The 22272-nt window shown below is 37.2% G+C and overlaps 1 protein-coding gene across 2 annotated transcripts in view; it reads left to right on the top strand.

Moving 5' to 3' along the window:
* Nucleotides 1-7553: 7553 nt before the first annotated feature.
* The window catches only part of LOC110458317 (retinal dehydrogenase 1-like), an 18932-nt gene continuing 4213 nt past the window's right edge, over nt 7554-22272 (top strand). The window contains exons 1-9 of one of the 2 annotated variants that reach the window (XM_021509971.1): nt 7554-7848; nt 13257-13361; nt 16574-16714; nt 18021-18147; nt 18555-18616; nt 19388-19516; nt 19671-19784; nt 20914-21016; nt 21519-21703. In XM_021509971.1, coding sequence (XP_021365646.1) covers nt 7798-7848; nt 13257-13361; nt 16574-16714; nt 18021-18147; nt 18555-18616; nt 19388-19516; nt 19671-19784; nt 20914-21016; nt 21519-21703 — 1017 coding nt within the window. In that variant the 5' untranslated portion in view covers nt 7554-7797. Of the gene's footprint in view, nt 7849-9983; nt 10119-13256; nt 13362-16573; nt 16715-18020; nt 18148-18554; nt 18617-19387; nt 19517-19670; nt 19785-20913; nt 21017-21518; nt 21704-22272 lie in introns of those variants that run through there. The other variant, XM_021509972.1, reaches the window with a different exon arrangement.

Here is a 22272-nt window from a genome sequence, read left to right as displayed (position 1 = left end):
ATCTCACTTAAAATTGGTCTAGGAATGATCAGCTCATGGTCCTGACAAAGTTAAGTTAACATTATACTATTTTTTACTCAAATTGGTACATATTTCAACAACAAAAATAAATACTATAGACTCAGGTGACCGTTCAGGCCCATGGGCCTCTTGTTGTTATATAATGTTGTAAGACCACAGTTACCTGAAAAGTAAGTCAAGTGTCCCGCAACCGTTCAAGGTATCTGCTGGTCAAATATTAAGACTACTTGGCACAGGCGGTACATAAAAATAGTTGATAAGAATACTGACGTACGATACCACAGCATAACAGACACTTCGAGGCAGGTGAGTAAAAATATTGATATATCGTCTAGTCATCAGTTTTCGCGCAGACAAATTTATCAAACTATAACTCGTAACTACGTGACCTGCTGGACACAACACAAGGATATTTTAGACGGTTTTTTTGTAGTCTGACAAACGTACGAAAATGTCGTATGCAAATGACTCCACATCTCCTTGCCGATTTTTTTCCACTCCCGAAGAGCCAATTAGACATTCTTATATCGATAATTAAACAGTGTTTTCAATGAAACGTAAACCTTGTAATGCAATTAACTTCCAATTTTCACCAATTTTAAACAGAACAAATTGAGAAATAACTTACCATCAACCAAAACCGATATAAGGCTGCAGAAAAAAAATAACAGATTCTATGTTATATTCAAACTAAATAAATATAAAAATGATTTATTAATGACTGCTTCAAATTTATCTGGAAACGAGGCTGCTAATTGCTTATCACACGGAAGTTTATAAATCTATAATTTATTCATTTACTTTTGAAACACGCAACAGAAGTCTTCACGTATACAATGCACGTGCGCGCACCTTCTTAAACACATTCAAACGCAATCCGGTTAGCTTAATTGATCCGTTACGATACTTCAACACGGATTCCGACATCATCAGTATCGTACGAGAATCTGCATGTCATCAAGCCAAGAATAGCTGGTCACTGCAGGTACTAGCCTCGTCTGTCAATACACCTGATTATATGATAGGTGTATTAACAGACGAGGTTAGTACTGTGGTCACTGTAAGTCAGTTATTCCTCTGAATTTAGTGTATGCCCCGTGATATAATGAAAATCTCCGCGTAGAGAAAAGCAGAGAGACAGTGGCGAAGGACCGCAGGTAGAAGCCTCGTCTGTCAATACACCTATAATATAATCGTATAGGTGTATTGATAGACGAGACTAGTACCTGTGGCAGGACCAAATCAACAGTTCACCAACAGATTTATAGAGAACAATGTCGACTAGTTGGTTCACTTCTCATTCAGTCAAAGAAGGCTTATTATTTCGAAAGAATTGAAAGAATGTGGTAAGGACCATAGACAGCTTTTTAGACTCACCAAAAACTTAATGGGTCAGAAAGGTGAAATTATCCTACCAAAAAGACTTGTCACTAACAAGTTCAGTGATTACTTTCTGAATAAAATCAGCACGATCAGGAAAAATATATCGGAAGTGAACTCTACTGCTGACAATGATATCTCTGTCATGACTGCTGACATTAAATTTGAACCATTGACAAAGCTCTCACCAGCAACAGTGGCGCAATATCATCATGACCTCAAAATCACCGAGTCCTGTGAGCTTGATCCACTGCCTACAGACCTATTCAATCAATATCGTGAAGCACTGCTTCCCTTGATTATCTCAATCATGAACAAATCATTGGCTGGGTCAAATTCCATTATGTTTCAAGAAAGCACATATTAGACCATTGTTGAAGAAGCCTGGAATGGACAAGGAGGAGTTGAAGAACCACCGCCCAGTATCAAATCTGCCATTTCTGTCTAAGATCTTGGAGAAGGTTGTGTCTCGGCGTTTAAAGGTTCTCCATGCAAACAGTCTCCATGACAACCTGAAATCGGCCTACCGCATGGGACACTACTGAGACGGCACTCCAATGGGTCGTTCAGGACGAGTAGCATTTTAAAGGAAAAATTGACGGACGGACGACGGACGCTGCGGTATGGCATAAGCTCACCATGGTCTTTCGGACCGAATTGAAATTCGAACAAGTTTGAAGTTTGAAAAGAGTTTGAAGTTTGCGCAGTAGTTTCTAAATAAACAAGGCTAAATATACCACAATCCCACAAAATCAAAATCATTGTTCGTACTCATGGCAACGGGCAATATGCCTATTCCTAACTGGGAAATCGTGCAGAGGTGAAAATCGTGTTGCTAACTCGTCACTCAGTGCAATTGTTAAAACAACTCTCTGAAAGTTACTGATGGATTTAGAACATCTTTTCTTGAAACAACCTCATGATGATGAGGACCAGAATCTATACTCAAGGGGAGGCTGACCTACCCCATCCCCCTCCCCAACTTCCCCAGGTGGGCTCAGGGTGGGTTGAAAAGCCCTTAAAAGGCCTTTCATCTGAAAGTTGCCAGTGGATTTAGGACAAACTTTTGTGAAATCATTCTTTGCTGATTATGCCCCACATTGGGGGACAATGCCCAACTGGGGTTTTATGTATTTGAAATAATTCATAATTTCCATCAGGTGACTGTTAGGGTCCATGTGCCTCTTATTAATTTAAAGATAATGTATTTATGAAACATTTCCTGTCTACTTCTGAAGTATTACAATGTTTAGTAATAGCCTGTGTTAAGGCCTGTATCTTAAATGCAGGCCAAGTTTAAGTTTGTAAACAGTCACCATTTGTCCTGAGAACATGTAAACAAATTTACTTGAACAAACCCCCTAGTCGTCGCTGCACCCTCAATGACCTGGATAGCTATGCTGGCTGGGGCTTTGTGCTCCTGATAGGGTCACCCAAGCCAGAAAGGTTGAAAGGTAGAGGTCAGACCTAGCAGCACCGCCCTTAATGCCAGGTTTGCACCGTTAACGTTGACAGGTGTCCGCCTTCGGGCCAGCCCTTGGTGCATTCCTCTGAATGGTCTGGCTGTGGTAAATCCTCAGAGTCCCATGTATATAGTGTAGATTTTGTTTCTGTCCTTTCTCTTTTCTTTTCTTCCTCTTTGTTCTTTCTCCATTTTTACACCTTTACAATTTGATCTAGCATTTGTTTTGTCGACCATTTGTTGGCCCTAATGACCTTTCATGTGTTGATGGGCCGTTAAGCATTGATAATAATAATAATAATAATAATAATAATAATAATAACGTGAACAAACTGGATAGACCTTCATAGAGACAAGTATAGGGGATATATAACTAATAGGGACTGTGGTTCTGCGAGGTTGTTTGAATTTTACCATATTTGATCCATGTAATATTGAAAATGCATAGTTAATGCCTTTTTAATTGAATAAAAATACAAAGTCAAATTCCAAATATATGGCTATTCTTCATGATTCTTAAGATTAAGTAATTAGATAATGTTAAGGATAGGACGGATGACATCATGCAGCTCTCTTGACCCTATGAAGAATTAAGTTTTAGTATTTTCTAACTTATGCATCCCCTCTTCAAAGTGGTTTTAGAAATAGAAGAGGGACAAATGACCATCTCATCAGATTAGAGACGTTCATTCGAGAGGCTTTCGCCAAGAAAGAACACCTTGTCGCCGTGTTCTTTGATCTTGAGAAGGCCTATGATACTACATGGCAGTATGGCATCATGAAAGATCTTCACGACCTTGGCGTACGTGGAAACCTCCCCAATTTTATATCCAATTACCTATCAGAAAGACACTTCAAAGTCCGCGTTGGTTCAACTTTTTTTGAAACGTCTAAACAGGAAATGGGAGTCCCACAGGGTGGAATCCTATCAGTCACACTGTTTGGTCTTAAAATCAATGATATAGTCAAATGTCTTGGTCAATCAACAGAAGGGTCGTTATTTGTGGATGACTTCTTGATCTGTTACAGATCTAAGAACATGCACACGATAGAACGACAACTTCAACAGAGTTTAAACAAACTACAAAATTGGGCAGACGAAAACGGCTTCAAATTCTCTAAATCCAAAACTGTGTGCATGCATTTCTGTCAAAAACGAAAAGCACACAATGACCCAAATCTAACACTCGATGGCACTAGAATTCCTGTTGTTGAACAGACTAAATTTCTCGGCCTCATTTTTGATTCGAAACTCTCTTTCATACCACATATAAAGTATCTGAAGGATAAGTGTTCCAAGGCGTTAAACATTATACGAGTCCTTTCTCATACTGATTGGGGAGCGGATCGTGAAATGCTTTTGCGCCTATACAGATCACTTATTCGAACAAAACTGGATTATGGTTCTATGGTATACGGGTCAGCGCGCAGTTCGTACCTTCAGATGCTAGATCCAATCCATAACCAAGGGCTACGTCTTGCCCTGGGAGCTTTTCGAACAACACCTGTAAAAAGCCTGTACGTGGAAGCAAATGAACCATCCCTTTATGACAGAAGAATAAAACTTTCATTACAATTTGCAACTCAATTAAAATCAAACCCTAAAAATCCTGCTTTCAACCAAGTATTCAACCCCAAATACCAAAACATATTTACGCAAAACCAAAAACTTCTGCCAACATTTGGTATCCGAATTTTGAATTTCCTGCAAGAACTCAACATAAAATTGACGGACATAGCTGAATTTAACATATCTGATGTTCCTCCGTGGACCATTCAAACCCCCGATTTTAACTTTACATTACATGAGCGAGGGAAATCAAGTGTTATGCCCGAAGAACACAAATCCTCCTTTCGGGAATGCATTTCGAATTACCCTTCTCATACACAACTTTACACCGATGGCTCCAAAGAAGGTGAGAAAGTGGCAGCAGCCTGCTGTACTGCCAATACTTGCACTTCAGTCCGACTACCAGACGGCGCCTCCATCTTTTCTGCTGAAGCATGCGCCATTGGTTTGGCCCTCGACCATATCGATGAACACCGCATTAAAAAGGCAATTATTTGTTCAGACTCTCTATCTGTCCTACAGAGTTTACAGTTACGAGATCCTAAAAACACAATCGTACAAAACCTTGCTCTTCGAATATCTCGTATATTAAAAAAGTCTAAAATAACTTTACTATGGATTCCGAGCCATGTCGGAATAAAAGGCAACGAATTTGCTGACAGGGAAGCAAAAAATGCATTGAATCTCGAACAAACAAATATCAAACTACCATACACAGATTTTAAACCTACTATTCGTACAGCCATTCAAAATGAATGGCAGAAACGCTGGTCTCTGGAGACCAACAACAAACTTTTTAAGATACAACCGAAACTTAAAACATCTATTCCCAGTCGGAAAGATCGTAGAGAGGAAGTTGTCCTCGCTCGGCTCCGCACTGGGCACACATATCCTACTCATTCGTACCTTTTAAAACGAGAAGATATACCTTCATGCCACGCATGTGACACTCCATTTACAGTGGAGCATTTTTTAATAGAATGTTCCGATTTTAAACACATTCGTGATAACTACTTCCGAGTCCCGGATATGAAAACACTTTTCAGTTCCGTGGATTCGAAGGCATTATTTAACTATTTGAAAGACATCGGTCTATTTTATAGACTCTGATGTCTTTTAACCCACCTTATCATTTTTGACGTTATATATATATCGCATATTCCATATCATCTATTCGTTATCTCTTTTATTATTTTAACTCCCTTTTATTATTTTTATTATCTACACATGTTAAAAAAGTAAAATAAATAAATAAATCACCATGGCCCTAAATGACCACAGCCATCGATGGGCCGTTAAACATAAACAAACAAACAAACAAACTTATGCCATTTATTACAGAAGAAAAAACACCTAACCGGCTAAATCAATGAGGACGATCATGGATATGTTATGATAAAAGGCATATTGAGAAATTTCGCTTATGTGTGTATCTAAATGACTCATCTTTGGTGATCAATAGGGATCTTCTAACCAAAGGACATGCTATTGATTTATGTATCTGTCATCATTATTCCTGTCAGAAGATATACAAAATCTGTCGTGCAGAAATTGCAGAATAATTTCAGAACCTTAATGACACAACAGAGACAACGGGATAAACACAGATATACAATTCCATCTAAATGTAAATGCACAGTAATCCAATGGGAGGGGGAAGGTAGCTGCCAGATATTCCAAATTGCCTGTCGTAACAAACACTGTAGCATAAAACTGGGGGCCGTAAATGTCCTCTTTATGGTAAAATATGATGTGTAGTAAATGTCCTTTATATGGAGGTATTTGATGAGTAGTAAATGTCCTTTATATGGAGGTATTTGATGGGTAGTAAATGTCCTTGATATGGAGGTATTTGATGGGTGGTAAATGTCCTCTATATGTAGGTATTTGATCGGTTGTAAAGGTCCTCTATATGTAGGTATTTGATGGGTAGTAAATGTCCTCTATATGTAGGTATTTGATGGGTGGTAAATGTCCTCTATATGTAGGTCAGCATTTGATGGGTGGTAAATGTCCTCTATATGGAGGTATTTGATGGGTGGTAAATGTCCTCTATATGTAGGTATCTGCTGGGTGGTAATTATATGTCCTCTATATGTAGATATTTGATCGGTGGTAAATGTCCTCTATATGTAGGTATTTGATGGGTAGTAAATGTCCTCTATATGTAGGTATTTGATGGGTAGTAAATGTCCTTTATATGGAGGTATTTGATGGGAAGTAAATGTCCTCTATAGGTAAATATTTACATTCTGTATGCTTAATTAGACCCATTGACAAAAATTACATTCATAAATGCATAACACAGGTGTTCATAGAATCTCAGCACGTGGGACCTGATATATAGTAACCTGATCACACTGCGTAGTAATACACTACAAAAACTACTCACTCGGAACGACCGACCTAGATGCTTAATTCTTACATCTTAAAATATTATTGAACTGTGCTTTGTGAAATATCCACGTATTCACGTGTCCTGTGCTACAAATAAACATTGAATATGGAACTACATTTTGTTGTGTTATTGTTGTTGACGGTTGCTAAGATCTCTCACGATAGTGTCACATTTCCCCGCGAAAAAACACTGTTCTCGCCACTGCGTTGCACCCGTGTATAAGCAGGAACAAACCCTGTTTATTTGTTTTATTCGTTGTTATATCGATCCACTGAAAGGATTCGTCAATGTAAATATAAGGAATGATATTTATTTTTTCAACATTTATGAGGTCATAACAACAATGGGTTTTTGGACATATTTTACATGAATCGCTAACGCGATTCATTCAATATGTCCATAAACCCATTGTTGTTATGACCTCATAAATGTTGAAAAAATAAAAATCATTCCTTAAGTATTTGATGGGTAGTAATTATAAATGCCCTCTATATGGAGACATTCGATGGGTAGTAAATGTCCTTTATATGGAGGTGAAGTATGCGTCCTCTATACACGGAGATGTCAAGTCAGCTGAAGATATTATTCAAAATCAGCGTATTAATTCAGTGATATGTTTTATCCTTGATTTATTTTGTGATATGATTAGTGTTTACTTCTTCGTCCCACAGTCGCCATTCTGCTGGTCTCTGTTCACGCATGCGCATCCGACCAACATTTGCTGATCCAGTTTCTATATTGGAACCATTCTGTCGTATTTATTAATTCTATATATCATAATATTGAAATGGACTTGTGAATTGATAAGTAAATCAGAAACGTTTTGTACATCGGTTCCTGCTCAGTCGATATACACTTCGGTGTGTGAGTATTCCATGCTGTGAACGCGTTGGATATTGCGTCACGTGACCAGCTGTCCAAAAACTCGATTTAGCCTAGCTGATTATTATCCTTGCACAGGAGAAAATGGGAGACTTACCTGACCCTATCCGTGAACCAGAGATCAAATATACACAGGTACTTACTGGTGCATTGTCTAACAGAGTTGTCATGTGTGTAAAATAGTCGGAGGAAACTCGACTAGAGTATTTGCGTAACCTACATTATATGATTATATCGTCTGTAGCACGTACAGGTGCTGGACAAACTAATGGTAATACACATCATTTTACTATTAGTGTGTCCAGCACCTGTGGTCTGTAGCACATGTAGGCCTACAAAATGTATGCCATGCTATAATGTTTATATTTGCCTGCATGCATTAGGCCTAGTGTTTTATCTTATTAGTACTGTACTGAATAGACTTCACTACTCGGGGAGGGTTTCTGCAGGTTGTATGTTACTATGTATACTAATGTCATATTATGATATTATATTTTGCTATAGATATAAAAAAATATATACGAAACGTAAATGCGTATTTAATGTAACAACCCCCTTTGTTTCCAGAACTGGTGACTTTTTTTTCAAAGCAGCTTTTCAGGTCTGGGTTGCTCAAAACCCAGAATACAGTTTTCCTGTGAGTAGATAATTTAAGTCCTTATCTAGGTATACATTTATATCCAGGGTTTTGAGCAACCCGGCCAAGGTGTTTTCATTCTATATGTTTTCTGTAGATGCGTATGTAAACAGCGATATTCCCTGAAGGAATGTACACATGCATGTACAGTACCTCATATATTAAACTACAGGATGAACTGGAAAGAAAATGCAATACGTTTTTTAAATACAATGTATATATATATATAAACCACAATTGAGTCAACTGGGCTTATTCCGGTATATAGTTTCCAATTTTACTGGTCCATGTGAAATTCCACTAAGCCAGTATTGTTTAACATAATAAGTACAAGGTAATATCAGATTTTGACTGGTCAGTTGGTCATTTTAAAACCAGTAGTATCATTATAAATGTCAGGGGTAAATGACTTAATTAATACTGTTTACAGGATTAGATGCTAATTATGTTACATGTATGTAGCTTGCAAGTCAAACATCAATGCAATTAAGTTCAAGATTTATTGAAAGAGACATCTCCTGTATAAAACATCAAAAGTAATTGACTGTAAGGGACATAAAGTTTTCAGAAAATTTGATAATCATCATTCAATACATATCTGTGTCGAAAAGAAATAATCTTTTTAAAGTCTATCTATCAAATGATACTGCGATAACATATTTTTTTAACAAGTCCAAAGGACCAGTTATGTTGCTGAAATCTACTAGTCTAGGGCTCAAATAAGAGGACTAGTGTTTGTGTCAAACCCTGCTTAAATTTATATATACCTGCCTGGTACAATAAATTACAAGTTAATTTGTGACCCGTTATAGTTATAGACCTGCTAATAAATCTTTTCAATGTCTACTTGTCGAAAAGCTAACTTCTTTTGTATTTTTGACTCCGAGTAAATTTAACGAATTAAAACATACTACAATGTAGGTCTTAAGTAATATTGCCAAAGGTATGTTGGTGATTAAATTCATTTATAAAACTAATTATGAAACGATATAAATCCTCTATATCACTTTCATAACAACGAAACATACTGTATTCTTTCTTCTCTAGGTACATCTCGCTATAGCTAGTGGCCACATTCAATGTATACAGTGTACATTATGTAGGTCATGTGCAGTAAAACGTATCTTAGAAAGATGGTTTAGATTATTTAGGTTGTTTTATGTAGATGGCTTTTGTTTCATATTTCAACAATTCAATTCAATTCAATTTATTCCAAAAGCAGTACAGCTTATGGGAGTATTATAATATAATAATTAACATGCATACATGTGTTGAACACAGGAATTGTATACAAGATAATGGAGGCTGTGAACAATGTGTAACAATTTCGCTGTGTGTGTCATGAATCATGCAATTCATATTATAACATAATGCTGACATACTTATGCCTTTTCGAGACACTCTCGATGAAAACTATCACATTATCTGAGAATATGTTACCTGCATTACAAGAATAATTAACAGAAATTTGTCACAGACAGGTGTCCAAGACCAAAAAGGATACAAGGGTTTTTATTTTTTTTGTGAATTGATAAGTGAATCAGAAACGTTTTATGCATCCGTTCCTGCTCAGTCGATATTCAAATGTACGCTTCGGTGTGTGAGTGGGGTTCCATGCCGTGAACGCGTTTAATATTGCGTCACGTGACCAGCTGTCCTAAAACTCGGATTTAGCCTAGCTGAAACGAGTCCGATTACTATCCTTGCACAGGAGAAAATGGGAGACTTACCTGACCCTATCCGTGACCCAGAGGTCAAATATACACAGGTACTTACTGGTGCATTGTCTAACAGAGTTGTCATGTGTGTAAAATAGTCGGAGGAAACTCGGGCTAGAGTATTTGCGTAACCTACATTATATATAATTATATCGTCTGTAGCACAGGTGGCGGTGCTGGACAAACTAATAGTAATACACATCATTTTACTATTAGTGTGTCCAGCACCTGTGGTCTGTAGCACATGTAGGCCTACAAAATGTATGCCATGCTATAATGGCATGCATTAGGCCTAGTGTTTTATTTTATTAGTACTGTACTGAATAGACTTCACTACTCGGGGAGGGTTTCTGCAGGTTGTATGTTACTATGTATACTAATGTCATATTATGATATTATATTTTGCTATAGATATAAAAAAATATATACGAAACCCAAATGCGTATTTAATGTAACAACCCCCTTTGTTTCCAGAACTGGTGACTTTTTTTTCAAAGCAGCTTTTCAGGTCTGGGTTGCTCAAAACCCAGAATACAGTTTTCCTGTGAGTAGATAATTTAAGTCCTTATCTAGGTATACATTTATATCCAGGGTTTTGAGCAACCCGGCCAAGGTGTTTTCATTCTATATGTTTTCTGTAGATGCGTATGTAAACAGCGATATTCCCTGAAGGTATATACACATGCATGTACAGTACCTCATATATTAAACTACAGGATGAACTGGAAAGAAAATGCAATATGTTTTTTAAATACAATGTATATATATCTTTCAGGGCTAGAAGTTGATTTCAAAAACCACAATTGAGTCAACTGGGCTTATACCGGTATATAGTTTCCAATTTTACTGGTCCATGTGAAATTCCACTAAGCCAGTATTGTTTAACATAATAAAAACAAGGTAATATCAGATTTTGACTGGTCAGTTGGTCATTTTAAAACCAGAAGTATCATTATAAATGTCAGGGGTAAATGACTTAATTAATACTGTTTACAGGATTAGATGCTAATTATGTTACATGTATGTAGCTTGCAAGTCAAACATCAATGCAACAAAGTTCAAGATTTACTGAAAGAAACATCTCCTGTACAAAACATCAAAAGTAATTGACTGTAAGGGACATAAAGTTTTCAGAAAATTTGATAATCATCATTCAATACATATCTGTGTCGAAAAGAAATAATCTTTTTTTAAAGTCTATCTATCAAATGATACTGCGATAACATATTTTTTTAACAAGTCCAAAGGACCAGTTATGTTGCTGAAATCTACTAGTCTAGGGCTTAAGAGGACTAGTGTTAGTGTCAAACCCTGCTTAAATTTATATATACCTGCCTGGTACAATAAATTACAAGTTAACTCGTGACCCGTTATAGTCATGGACCTGCTAATAAATCTTTTCAATGTTTACTTGTCGAAAAGCTAACTTCTTTTGTATTTTTGACTCCGAGTAAATTTAACGAATTAAAACATACTACAATGTAGGTCTTAAGTAATATTGCCAAAGGTATGTTGGTGATTAAATTCATTTATAAAACTAATTATGAAACGATATAAATCCTCTATATCACTTTCATAACAACGAAACATACTGTATTCTTTCTTCTCTAGGTACATCTCGCTATAGCTAGTGGCCACATTCAATGTATACAGTGTACATTATGTAGGTCATGTGCAGTAAAACGTATCTTAGAAAGATGGTTTAGATTATTTAGGTTGTTTTATGTAGATGGCTTTAGTTTCATATTTCAACAATTCAATTCAATTCAATTTATTCCAAAAGCAGTACAGCTTATGGGAGTATTATAATGTAATAATTAATATGCATACATGTGTTGATCACAGGAATTGTATACAAGATAATGGAGGCTGTGAACAATGTGTAACAATTTCGCTGTGTGTGTCATGAATCATGAAATTCATATAACATAATGCTGACATACTTATGCCTTTTCGAGACACTCTCGATGAAAACTATCACATTATCTGAGAATATGTTACCTGCATTACAAGAATAATTAACAGAAATTTGTCACAGACAGGTGTCCAAGACCAAAAAGGATACAAGGGTTTTTATTTTTTAACCATATCATCACAATATGCCTTAAAGCACACAGTTATCAGAACATTGTAATTTAAGCCAATACTAGAAAATTTCAACTTTTCTTATCTTAAAATTTGACTAAGCCTATTTTAAATGAAATATGAATTGGTTTTTAAGATATGATGATTTTAATTATTCTGTATTATAATTAAAGCATTATACGTATTAGCTTAAAAAACAAAGTTGTAAATTGAATAGGTGTTCAATATATACTTTTATATGATTTTATCATCTAAAGTAAATATTTCACTCCACTTCACCTGTGGCTGTGTTATCAGTTTGACAAAGTATGTTGTAGAAAATCTTTTGACCCAACAGGGGATTATCAGCATACCTTTTAGGCCTGTTTAAAGGATCACTTCCTGTTCAAAAGAGTGAATGATATCTCCCAGTTTGCCCTTTTATAATTTGAAATTGGAAAAAAGTAGTGGCATGAATTTAAATAAATTCTTCATGATTGACTGAACTCTGAAAAAGCAGCATATATATGCAAGGATTAAATGATCGAGCTGTCATAAAGATAGGCTTAACAGTCTAATTTCATGTATTCTAAGCTGTTATAAAGATCATCACAGTCTAATTTCATGTATTCTAAGTTATAAAGATCATCACAGTGTAATTTCATGTATTTTAAGTAACTCCCAAAATGCTTCATATGTTGACAAATTTTTCTCATTTTCCTCCCAAGGTTAATTTACTAAGAACAATAAGTGATGGAAATGCATGTAGTATGTTTTTCCCCAAATTTTGTCTGCAAATTCTCCAATTGATACATACATGTGTATAGCAAAAAGTTTATTGTTTAGGGGCGGGCTTTTGTAACATAAAAATGTAAGTAACTATTGGTAACCAGAGTATTTTTAGACCTGACAGAAAAATATTTTTAATAGAAAGGGTAAGATTCCCTATTGAAGATGTAGGATGCATATGGGTAGTCCACCCATATTCCCTAATTCCAAAGGCCGAAAGTAATATAATGTAGGGAAAAAATGTGATGACTGTTGTGTACAAACACTTTTTTCTAGGAGTGTTTAAGAATTGGTTTCTTGACTCTATTTCTGATTTATATGTATCATTAATTCAGATCTTCATCAACAATGAGTGGGTGAACTCTGTGAGTGGTAAGACCTTCCCCACCATCAACCCGAGCACCAAACAGAAGATAACAGATGTACAGGAGGGGGACAAGGTAAGACAACAGATCTATAGCCTGTAGAGCTTGGAGGTGGAGTTCAATACTTACTGATTATTGTTCTTCTTGACAAAATCATTTATCGAATTGCAATACAGATTATCAACTTTTCTCTCTATTTTCAACTTACCTAGCTGGCCCAAAGGGGCATAGTGAGCCTATACTAGTGTGATATCAGTCCTATCACACTGTGTCACTCTGTTCGTCAATGTCATTTTCTATTTTTTTGCTTTAAAAACTGTATAGTTACTTGTCCAGCTAAATTGAAGGTATTTTGGCTAAATTTGGTGCGTCAGATTGTGCATCTTGGGGGCAAGAGGCTGGTTACAAAAAATAAGATGCAAAAAAATATATTATTATTTCTCTGTAAGTATATGGGTTTAGGGATTTTAACTCATCTGGCATGTGATATATCCCTGTGCTATGGAAATGGAATTTTGTATGATTGAAGAATGTGGTTCTTTTAGAACAAAAGACAGGACCCTATATATGGGGGAGGGGGACAGGATGAACTCTTTTTTTTTTAATATCCCTAAAGTACAAGTTTAGGGATTTCAGTCTGATTAAGTATGGAGCATCACAAAGCAAGTGGAAATCAATGTTGTTTTGTAATTAATGAAGACAGTGCCCCCATAAGAAAAAAAAAGAAAAATGTCAGCTTCTTTAAAGTCTTCACAGGACACCTCAGACCATATATATTATACATTTGTATTGTATGAAAAATCCTGTCTTGGTCCCGAATATGTATTGTTATTTTTTCATGTTAGATTCAAAATCCATAATGACCACATTTCTTTTGATTGACTGAAGAAAGTTCTTTTTGATTCCTTAGCTCCATCAGATCAGTGTTATATTTAGGCACAATTAGAAACCAGAAGGGCAATCATGCAACTGTCAAAAACATTTTCATCTTTTCTGGTTCCGATAATAATTCAAACAGGTGAACTATACAGGCCCTGTAGTCCTCTTGTTTCATTTCAGTTATAAGTAATTTGTAGTTACACAAATTAGTATGCATGTTATATATTAAAATTAAAACAGCTGACATAATAAGAATCTTCATTGTATAAATATAGATGCATTTATTTGTCATGGGTAAAAATTGAGCTTTCATCGAAAAGACAATCAGGAGGTATCAAGGCTATGTGTATGTTAGCACCAAACTTCCTCGATTTTTTATATTCAGTCAGCGTGATCCCATACCGATAAGTTATATATACAGTGCAGCTTATATTATATTCCCCGAGTACCGCCCCAGGAACTGTTTTAACCACCTATTATATAGGTCGATTGGGCATGGTGACCTTGGTGGGGTTGACTCAGACTGTCAATGCCTAGCAACAGCTAAAGGTCTAGTGGTTGAGTTGGACTGTTGTTGTATATATATGTTGTACAGTACTAGAAGGAACAGGACTGATGTAAAATCTGTATTGTCATATTTATATATAGATGACTGAGTGATGGTTATTTATCTGTCCCAGGTTTATAGATAACACTCACAACTAAGAACTTGTGGAACTTCTTATGGAAAGTTTTTTTTTACATTTTACTAAACCAGAACAAATAAAAAAAACTGGTCAACAGGCCTGCCGCCTCACTTTCTGTTGCAGATTTACATATTACAATATAGAATTGTTCTGTCTTTATTTACAAGCTTGTCAATTGATCATCCAGATGAATGTATGGTAGAGTCTACTCAAGTTACCTAGGGGTGAAATGGTAAAAAGGACAATGTCAAACTCAGCATTATAAGATTTTGATAAAATGTAACCACATGAATGATGTATTTACTGTTAATTAAACAGATAAGGCAAAAGAAAAGATTGAAGTGAAATAAAGCTCATGAAGATCTTATGATGGTGGGCACCAAGATCCCTTTGAAATATCTTGATGTATTATTTTTAGCAAACAAATGTACCTAGTATTAGGTAAGTTAAAGGTGATGGAGCCAACGTCAGTTGTACATTGTAGGTTTGTGGGTTGATCAGTGAGGCGCAACACTTTGAGTACAGATACCAAGAGATATGCAAGGGCGATTACAGAAATTTGATATATACATTTTAAGTAACACATACTTGAGTGTCACTGATTAAAGTGGAATTTTTTAAGTTAAGCCACTTAATCGGTGATGCATGAGTATGTTGTGATCCTACTTAGATAGTATGAGACAAGATGCAGCCTTATATATGTACAACCAGCATTACATCCTTTTTGGTAACAACATATGTATTACCAGTAATCGTTTTTAACCCAACTGATTTATTTACTAATGTAATTTGTTTTCGTGAAAATCTTGTATGTGCACTTCAATAAATAAACCTCCCCGATTTTATATTCAAAACAATATCATTTAAATCAAAGGTTATTTCAAGACCAATAATTAATGCACCCTTACTGTAGTTTCAAATTGTAAAATTTGTAAAATCATGAATGTCAGAATATATAAAGGGGGCAGCAGATACAGGCCTAGGGCATACCACATTTGGTCCTTTCCAAACAATGTTGTACAGATTATTGGTATATTTTGATTTTTAGCTAACTTGGTACAAAAGTCCAAGGTGAGCTAATGCCTTACTGTGGTGACCATCCGTCAACAATTTCTGCAAACAACTTCCTCTTCATAACTGCTAATGGAAATTAAACAAAATTTTACTGGAAGCATTCATAGATGGTGGGGATTCATAGTTGTACAAATGGAAGGGACTGGTCTGGCTGCACCCATGGAGACCAAGTCACTGTGTCATAAATTTTAAATGGTCAAAATCCCCACTCCATATAAACCATAAAGAGACGAATACAGTAATTAGATTAGAATTGACTCTGAGGTCTGGCCGCACCCCTAGGAATTTAGTCCCTGGGTATCACATAGAAACCTTTGAGATCCCCACCCTATTTAGTATTACTATAGATACGATTGCTGAGTATGAAGATTTGGATACACTGATGGTGCCAGGATTTGCCTAGGGGAATGGCCCTATCCCTTGGATCTTATTTCATTCAATGAGCATCTTTTGCCATGAAAGGGGCGGGGGCCAATGTGGGAAATAAAGGTAAAACCTTTAAAATTGCTTAAATATAAATGCAAGAATTACAGGACCTCTGGGCCTCTTGTTATGATTGCTTAAACATCGAGGGAAGCGATACAGGACATCTGGGCTTCTTGTTATGATTGACATGTATCTCTGCACATTTATTTTATAACCTGTCAGGCGGATGTGGACAAAGCTGTTGCAGCAGCAAAAGAGGCCTTTAAACTTGGGTCACCATGGAGACGAATGGACGCAAGCAAGCGGGGGAAGCTGCTTATGAAGTTTGCCGACCTGTTAGAGCGAGATGCTGTATACATTGGGGTAAATGTTGTAAACATTATATGATCTGTTACAGGGAAAAGCATTACACGTTGGGGTAATGTAAAGTAAGAAAAAAATACTCCCACCACTTCTAATCAGGCTAAAATCCAGGAAATCATGCAAAATGTTGAAAATTAGTTATTTCAGATTACAAAAGTAAGTTTTAAATACATGTACCAGCATTTCTGTAAAGTTTATCTATATATTTAAATCACTAATAGGTACTTGATTATGGTTGTACAGGTATACTAATCATATTTAAATTTAACACTATTGATGGGAAACATGTTTTTTTTTGTACATTTTTAGCCCACCATCATCTGATGGTGGGCTATTCAAATCACACTGCGTCCATGGTCCGTCGTCCGTCGTCCGTCCTTAAACAATTCTTGTTAGCGGTATTTTAAGAAGTACCAGAGGGATCTTTCTCAAATTTTATATGTAGGTTCGCCTTGGTCCTTAGCTGTGCAGGGCATTTTTTGAGAGTGATCGGATAAACAACATGGCCGACAGGCAGCCATCTTTGATTTTGATATATAAAGTTTGTTATCGCTGTTTCTCTGGAAGTATCAGAGGGATCTTTCTTAAATTTTATATGTAGGTTCCCCTTGGTCCTAGCTGTGCAGGGAAATTTTAGAGACTGATCGGATAAGCAACATGGCCGACAGGCAACCATCTTTGATTTTGATAGTGAAAGTTTATTACCGCTATTTCTCTGGAAGTACGGGAGGGGGAAGTTTTAGAGACTGATCGGATAAGCAACATGGCCGACAGGCAGCCATCTTTGATTTTGATAGTGAAAGTTTGTTATCGCTATTTCTCTGGAAGTACGAGAGGGATCTTTCTCAAATTTTATATGTAGGTTCCACTTGATCTCTCGTTGTGCATGTTTTATTTTGAGACTGATCATAAAAACAAAATGGATTAAAAGAAGAACTAAACAGATCTTTCTCATATCGCAATGATCGATTCTATTTCTTTCACTTGATTTAAGTACTGTACTAGTAAATATGTGAAATGACAAACTCACTTTGAAGGTTGGCTTTCATACACATCAGTATTAAATTTAGATCAAAAGTTACCTCAAGGTGCATTTACTGTTAACATGACTCGATCAAACAGATTAGAGGAAAGAAGAGAAAAGATCAAACTGAAAAAGAGCTAATGAAGATGGTACAAAAGTGGGCGCCAAGATCCCTCTGGGATCTCTTGTATAAATTATCTCCCTTTATTAATCTTTATTTGAAAACGTGTGTAAATAATATGAAATGAAACGTCCCTTGTTAATTTTTTTCATCCTTTTCAGAGTTTAGAAACTCTGGACAATGGCAAACCGTTCAAAATGGCCTATGGGGAGGTGTTCTTTTCATCTGATTGTGTCCGATATTATGCTGGCTGGGCTGACAAGATACATGGCAAAACTATCCCCGTTAGTAAGTAACTGTACAAACCCCAACTGTTCTGGTTCGTCTACTTCAGGTAACAAGTTGTCTAGGCTATAACTGAGGAGTGCAGTGTTCTTTTATTAGGTCATTGTGACCCTTATCCTGAGGTCAAATGTCAAATAAGTTAGAATTTTTTCCGTGAAATCTTTTCTAAGTCAAAAGTTTTAAATTTAAACCAATGAAGATATCTTGATCTGTTACATCTTGTTAAACCTTGAAACCTTGAAATTACACACATTCATCACACCTTGGTCACTCACTGAAAATGGTCAATATTAGGTTTAAAAATTGGGAGTCTTCCTCCACAAAGGGGAGAGTTGGCAAGTATGTAGGCTTGTAACATTGATCAGTTATAAAGTGTGTGCTGTTAAAGTATTCTTTCGCTTCAATTACAGATGGAGATTTTTTCAGCTTCACCAGACATGAACCTATAGGGGTCTGTGGCCAGATTATTCCAGTAAGTGTATAATTAATTTATATAGAATCGTTATCTTTTGTTGGTAAATCACTGAGACCGTTACATGCATAACGCATGAACTTTCTTCATTTCCTATTGGATAAGTGACTGTGACATAACAATAAATATAGGATAATATATGCCTAGAGTTTATATATCCCTCGCTCAACGAGTTGGCGGGGGATAAAGAAATGGTGTCCATGCGTTCTTTCATGTGTGCGTCTGTATGCCCATGCACCTGGTGAAGAATGATTGCTCTCACCTATATCCTGCCTACGACAAGTGCTATGTTGATTATACCTGCATCAACTGTGTATCTAGGGTTGCTCTACCGAATGCATATTGCGGATGTTGATTTTGATCTATATTTTACGCTGAATGTTTTTAATGACTTTTGCACTGCATGTGGAGGATATCGATGACAGCGTCTTCTTGTTCTAAACTGGACAAAAGTGCCATCACTTTGATTGATAAATGCTAAATCTGATGATTGCAGTTTTGGTAGCATAATAACTGATACCCTGAGTTGCCCCAAGGGCCTGAGGAGGTGGTAAAATAACATTTCTGGTTTATTTGTTTGCATATGTTTCTATCATTTCAGGCAGGTTTTATGCAATATGGATGTAACCGATTTGCATCCATACCAACTTGAATGTTAAAACAAATTCTGTGCGGGCTGTATGAATGATGTTGACCTCTAACTCTGCAGTATCAAGATAATCTGTAATGATAGATAGTCTGATAGAATTAGTATGTACTCAATGTTTTCAGTGGAACTACCCAGTGCCCATGTTCGTCTGGAAGATAGCTCCAGCCTTGGCCACAGGGAATGTGATCGTGGTGAAACCAGCAGAGCAGACCCCTCTTACGGCCTTGTATTGTGCACATCTTCTGATGGAGGTTTGTCATAACGTTTTAGTGTACATAAGTGAAATTCCATTGACAAAAATAATTAAAAATATAATTATAAAATTGTAAAGCAATTTAAACCTCAAATTTTGTACAATGAATTATTGGTATGATTAAACGTGTGTAATTTGTAACCTTATAACAGGCAGGATTTCCGAAGGGCGTCATCAATGTGGTACCTGGTTACGGCCCTACAGCGGGAGCAGCAATATCTTCCCATATGGATGTTGGCAAGGTGGCCTTCACAGGGTCTACTGAGGTAGGCATATGGATGTAGGCAAGGTGGCCTTCACAGGGTCTACTGAGGTAGGCATATGGATGTAGGCAAGGTGGCCTTCACAGGGTATACTGAGGTATGTATATGGATATAGGCAAGGTGGCCTTCACAGGGTCTACTGAGGCAGGTATATGGATGTAGGCAAGGTGGCCTTCACAGGGTCTACTGAGGCAGGTATATGGATGTAGGCAAGGTGGCCTTCACAGGGTCTACTGAGGCAGGTATATGGATGTAGGCAAGGTGGCCTTCACAGGGTCTACTGAGGTACGTATATGGATGTAGGCAAGGTGGCCTTCACAGGGTCTACTGAGGCAGGTATATGGATGTAGGCAAGGTGGCCTTCACAGGGTCTACTGAGGTACGTATATGGATGTAGGCAAGGTGGCCTTCACAGGGTCTACTGAGGTACGTATATGGATGTAGGCAAGGTGGCCTTCACAGGGTCTACTGAGGGAGGTATATGGATGTAGGCAAGGTGGCCTTCACAGGGTCTACTGAGGGAGGTATATGGATGTAGGCAAGGTGGCCTTCACAGGGTATACTGAGGTAGGTATATGGATATAGGCAAGGTGCCCTTCCCAGGGTCTACTGAGGTAGGTATATGGATGTTGGCAAGGTGGCCTTCACAGGGTCTACTGAGGTAGGCATATGGATGTAGGCAAGGTGGCCTTCACAGGGTCTACTGAGGTAGATATATGCTATAAAGGAGTCCCTTTTTCCCAACTTCTCCGTTTTTCCATCTCAACCCTCTTTCCTTTACCAATATAGTTCTCCTGCATGTGTTTTATTCATTTCAACAAATTTTATTCAGGATGGTAAATAATGGGATTAAACAACAGGCTTGGCCTACAGCAGTAAAGTGTGTATTATCCATCCTTCTGTCTCCTCCTAACTTTTCTGTTCTTGAATCTTCATCCATTCTCCCTTCCATTTAGCTCTTGTGAAGGTACACTGCCCTTAGGTTCGAAGAAATGATGTTAGTGACGATGACGACGATGATGTTTTAGCAGGTTTGTGTATTTTGTAATTTTATCATGTTTTAGCAGGTTTGTGTATTTTGTTGTAACTGGTTTATCACTGTCTGACAGCTTTGTCACTGTTCACTCGACAGGTTGGCCAGTTAATCATGCAGGCTGCTGGGTGTTCTAACCTGAAGCGACCAACCCTTGAACTCGGTGGCAAGAGCCCAAACATTATCTTCTCTGATGCAGAGTGTAAGTCTTAATAGTGTTTGTCATGACGTCAACAACCTGTATCAGGCGTATACATTCATGACATAAACAACCAACCACAATAGGTATAGGTATTTGCTCGTATATACATGTAGATAAGTTTGCTGGACAATATCTACAGACACATTCTTTCAATGGATGTTAAATGATAGAAGAGAGCAGGTAATAGTTGAAGTCATTATGGCTCTCCACGGTCAATTTCACTTCCTTAATGTGGAATAACAATACCTGGTATTAAGAGCCAAGTTAATAATGATATATTTTAGAAAGCAGTCCAGGATAAATTTATGGTTCTAAACAATACGGTTAAACTGGAAATTTTCCTCAATTGATATTAGCATTTTCCTTTTGAACAAGACAGCAAAAACAACATGGGATCAAAACTTGCTTTAACTTCTAGATAAATTCTGAAATAAAAGTTTGACCTGTGCTGCTTTTTGCTAGCTTCTAGATTTGTGACGTGTGACCTTTTCCTCTTCCTCAGTGTCTAGCGCTGTGGACTATGCCCATGAGGGTGCAATGACCAACATGGGACAGTGTTGTATCGCCGGCAGTCGAACCTTCGTACATGAGGATATTTATGATGAATTTGTCAAGATGAGCGTTGCTAAGGCTGAAAAACGAATGGTTGGAAATCCTTATGACAAAGACATAGAGAGTGGCCCTCAGGTAAGGACATTTTCTGTTTGTCCCAGGACACAGAGTGGCCCTCAGGTAAGAACATTTTCTGTTTGTCCCAGGACATAGAGTGGCCCTCAGGTAGGACATTTTCTGTTTGTCCCGGGACAGAGTGGCCCTCAGGTAAGGACATTGAGCTTCAAGTTGGACATTTTCTGTTTGTCCTAAACATACAGTGGGCCCAAGGTACATATGTAGTAGGATATTTTCTATATACACCAGAACGGTGAGTGGGCTTGCACCAGGACATTTTTAGGTCACCTGAGCTTTGCTCAAGTGACCTATTCCAATCACTTTCCGTCCGTCGTTGTCCGTCGTGCGTAAACTTTTACATTATCAACTTCTTCTCAAGAACCAGTGGATGGGATTTTTTCAAACTTGGTCAGAATCATCCTTGGTATATGAGGCTACCAAATTGTAAAATTGGGATTCTTACCCCAACCCTAGGGGCCAGGGCGGGGCCCAAAAGGGAAAATTAACCAATATTTCAAAAATCTTCTTCTCCAGACTCAGAGGTATTACAGTCATTTTCTCTGCATGGATGGAAAGATCATCAGGGG

Source organism: Mizuhopecten yessoensis, unplaced genomic scaffold (assembly GCF_002113885.1).
Source record: "Mizuhopecten yessoensis strain PY_sf001 unplaced genomic scaffold, ASM211388v2 scaffold9541, whole genome shotgun sequence".
Taxonomy (NCBI): Eukaryota; Metazoa; Mollusca; class Bivalvia; order Pectinida; family Pectinidae; genus Mizuhopecten; species Mizuhopecten yessoensis.
Note: the sequence above shows the minus strand (reverse complement) of the source record. Positions and strands in the feature narration are given on the sequence as shown.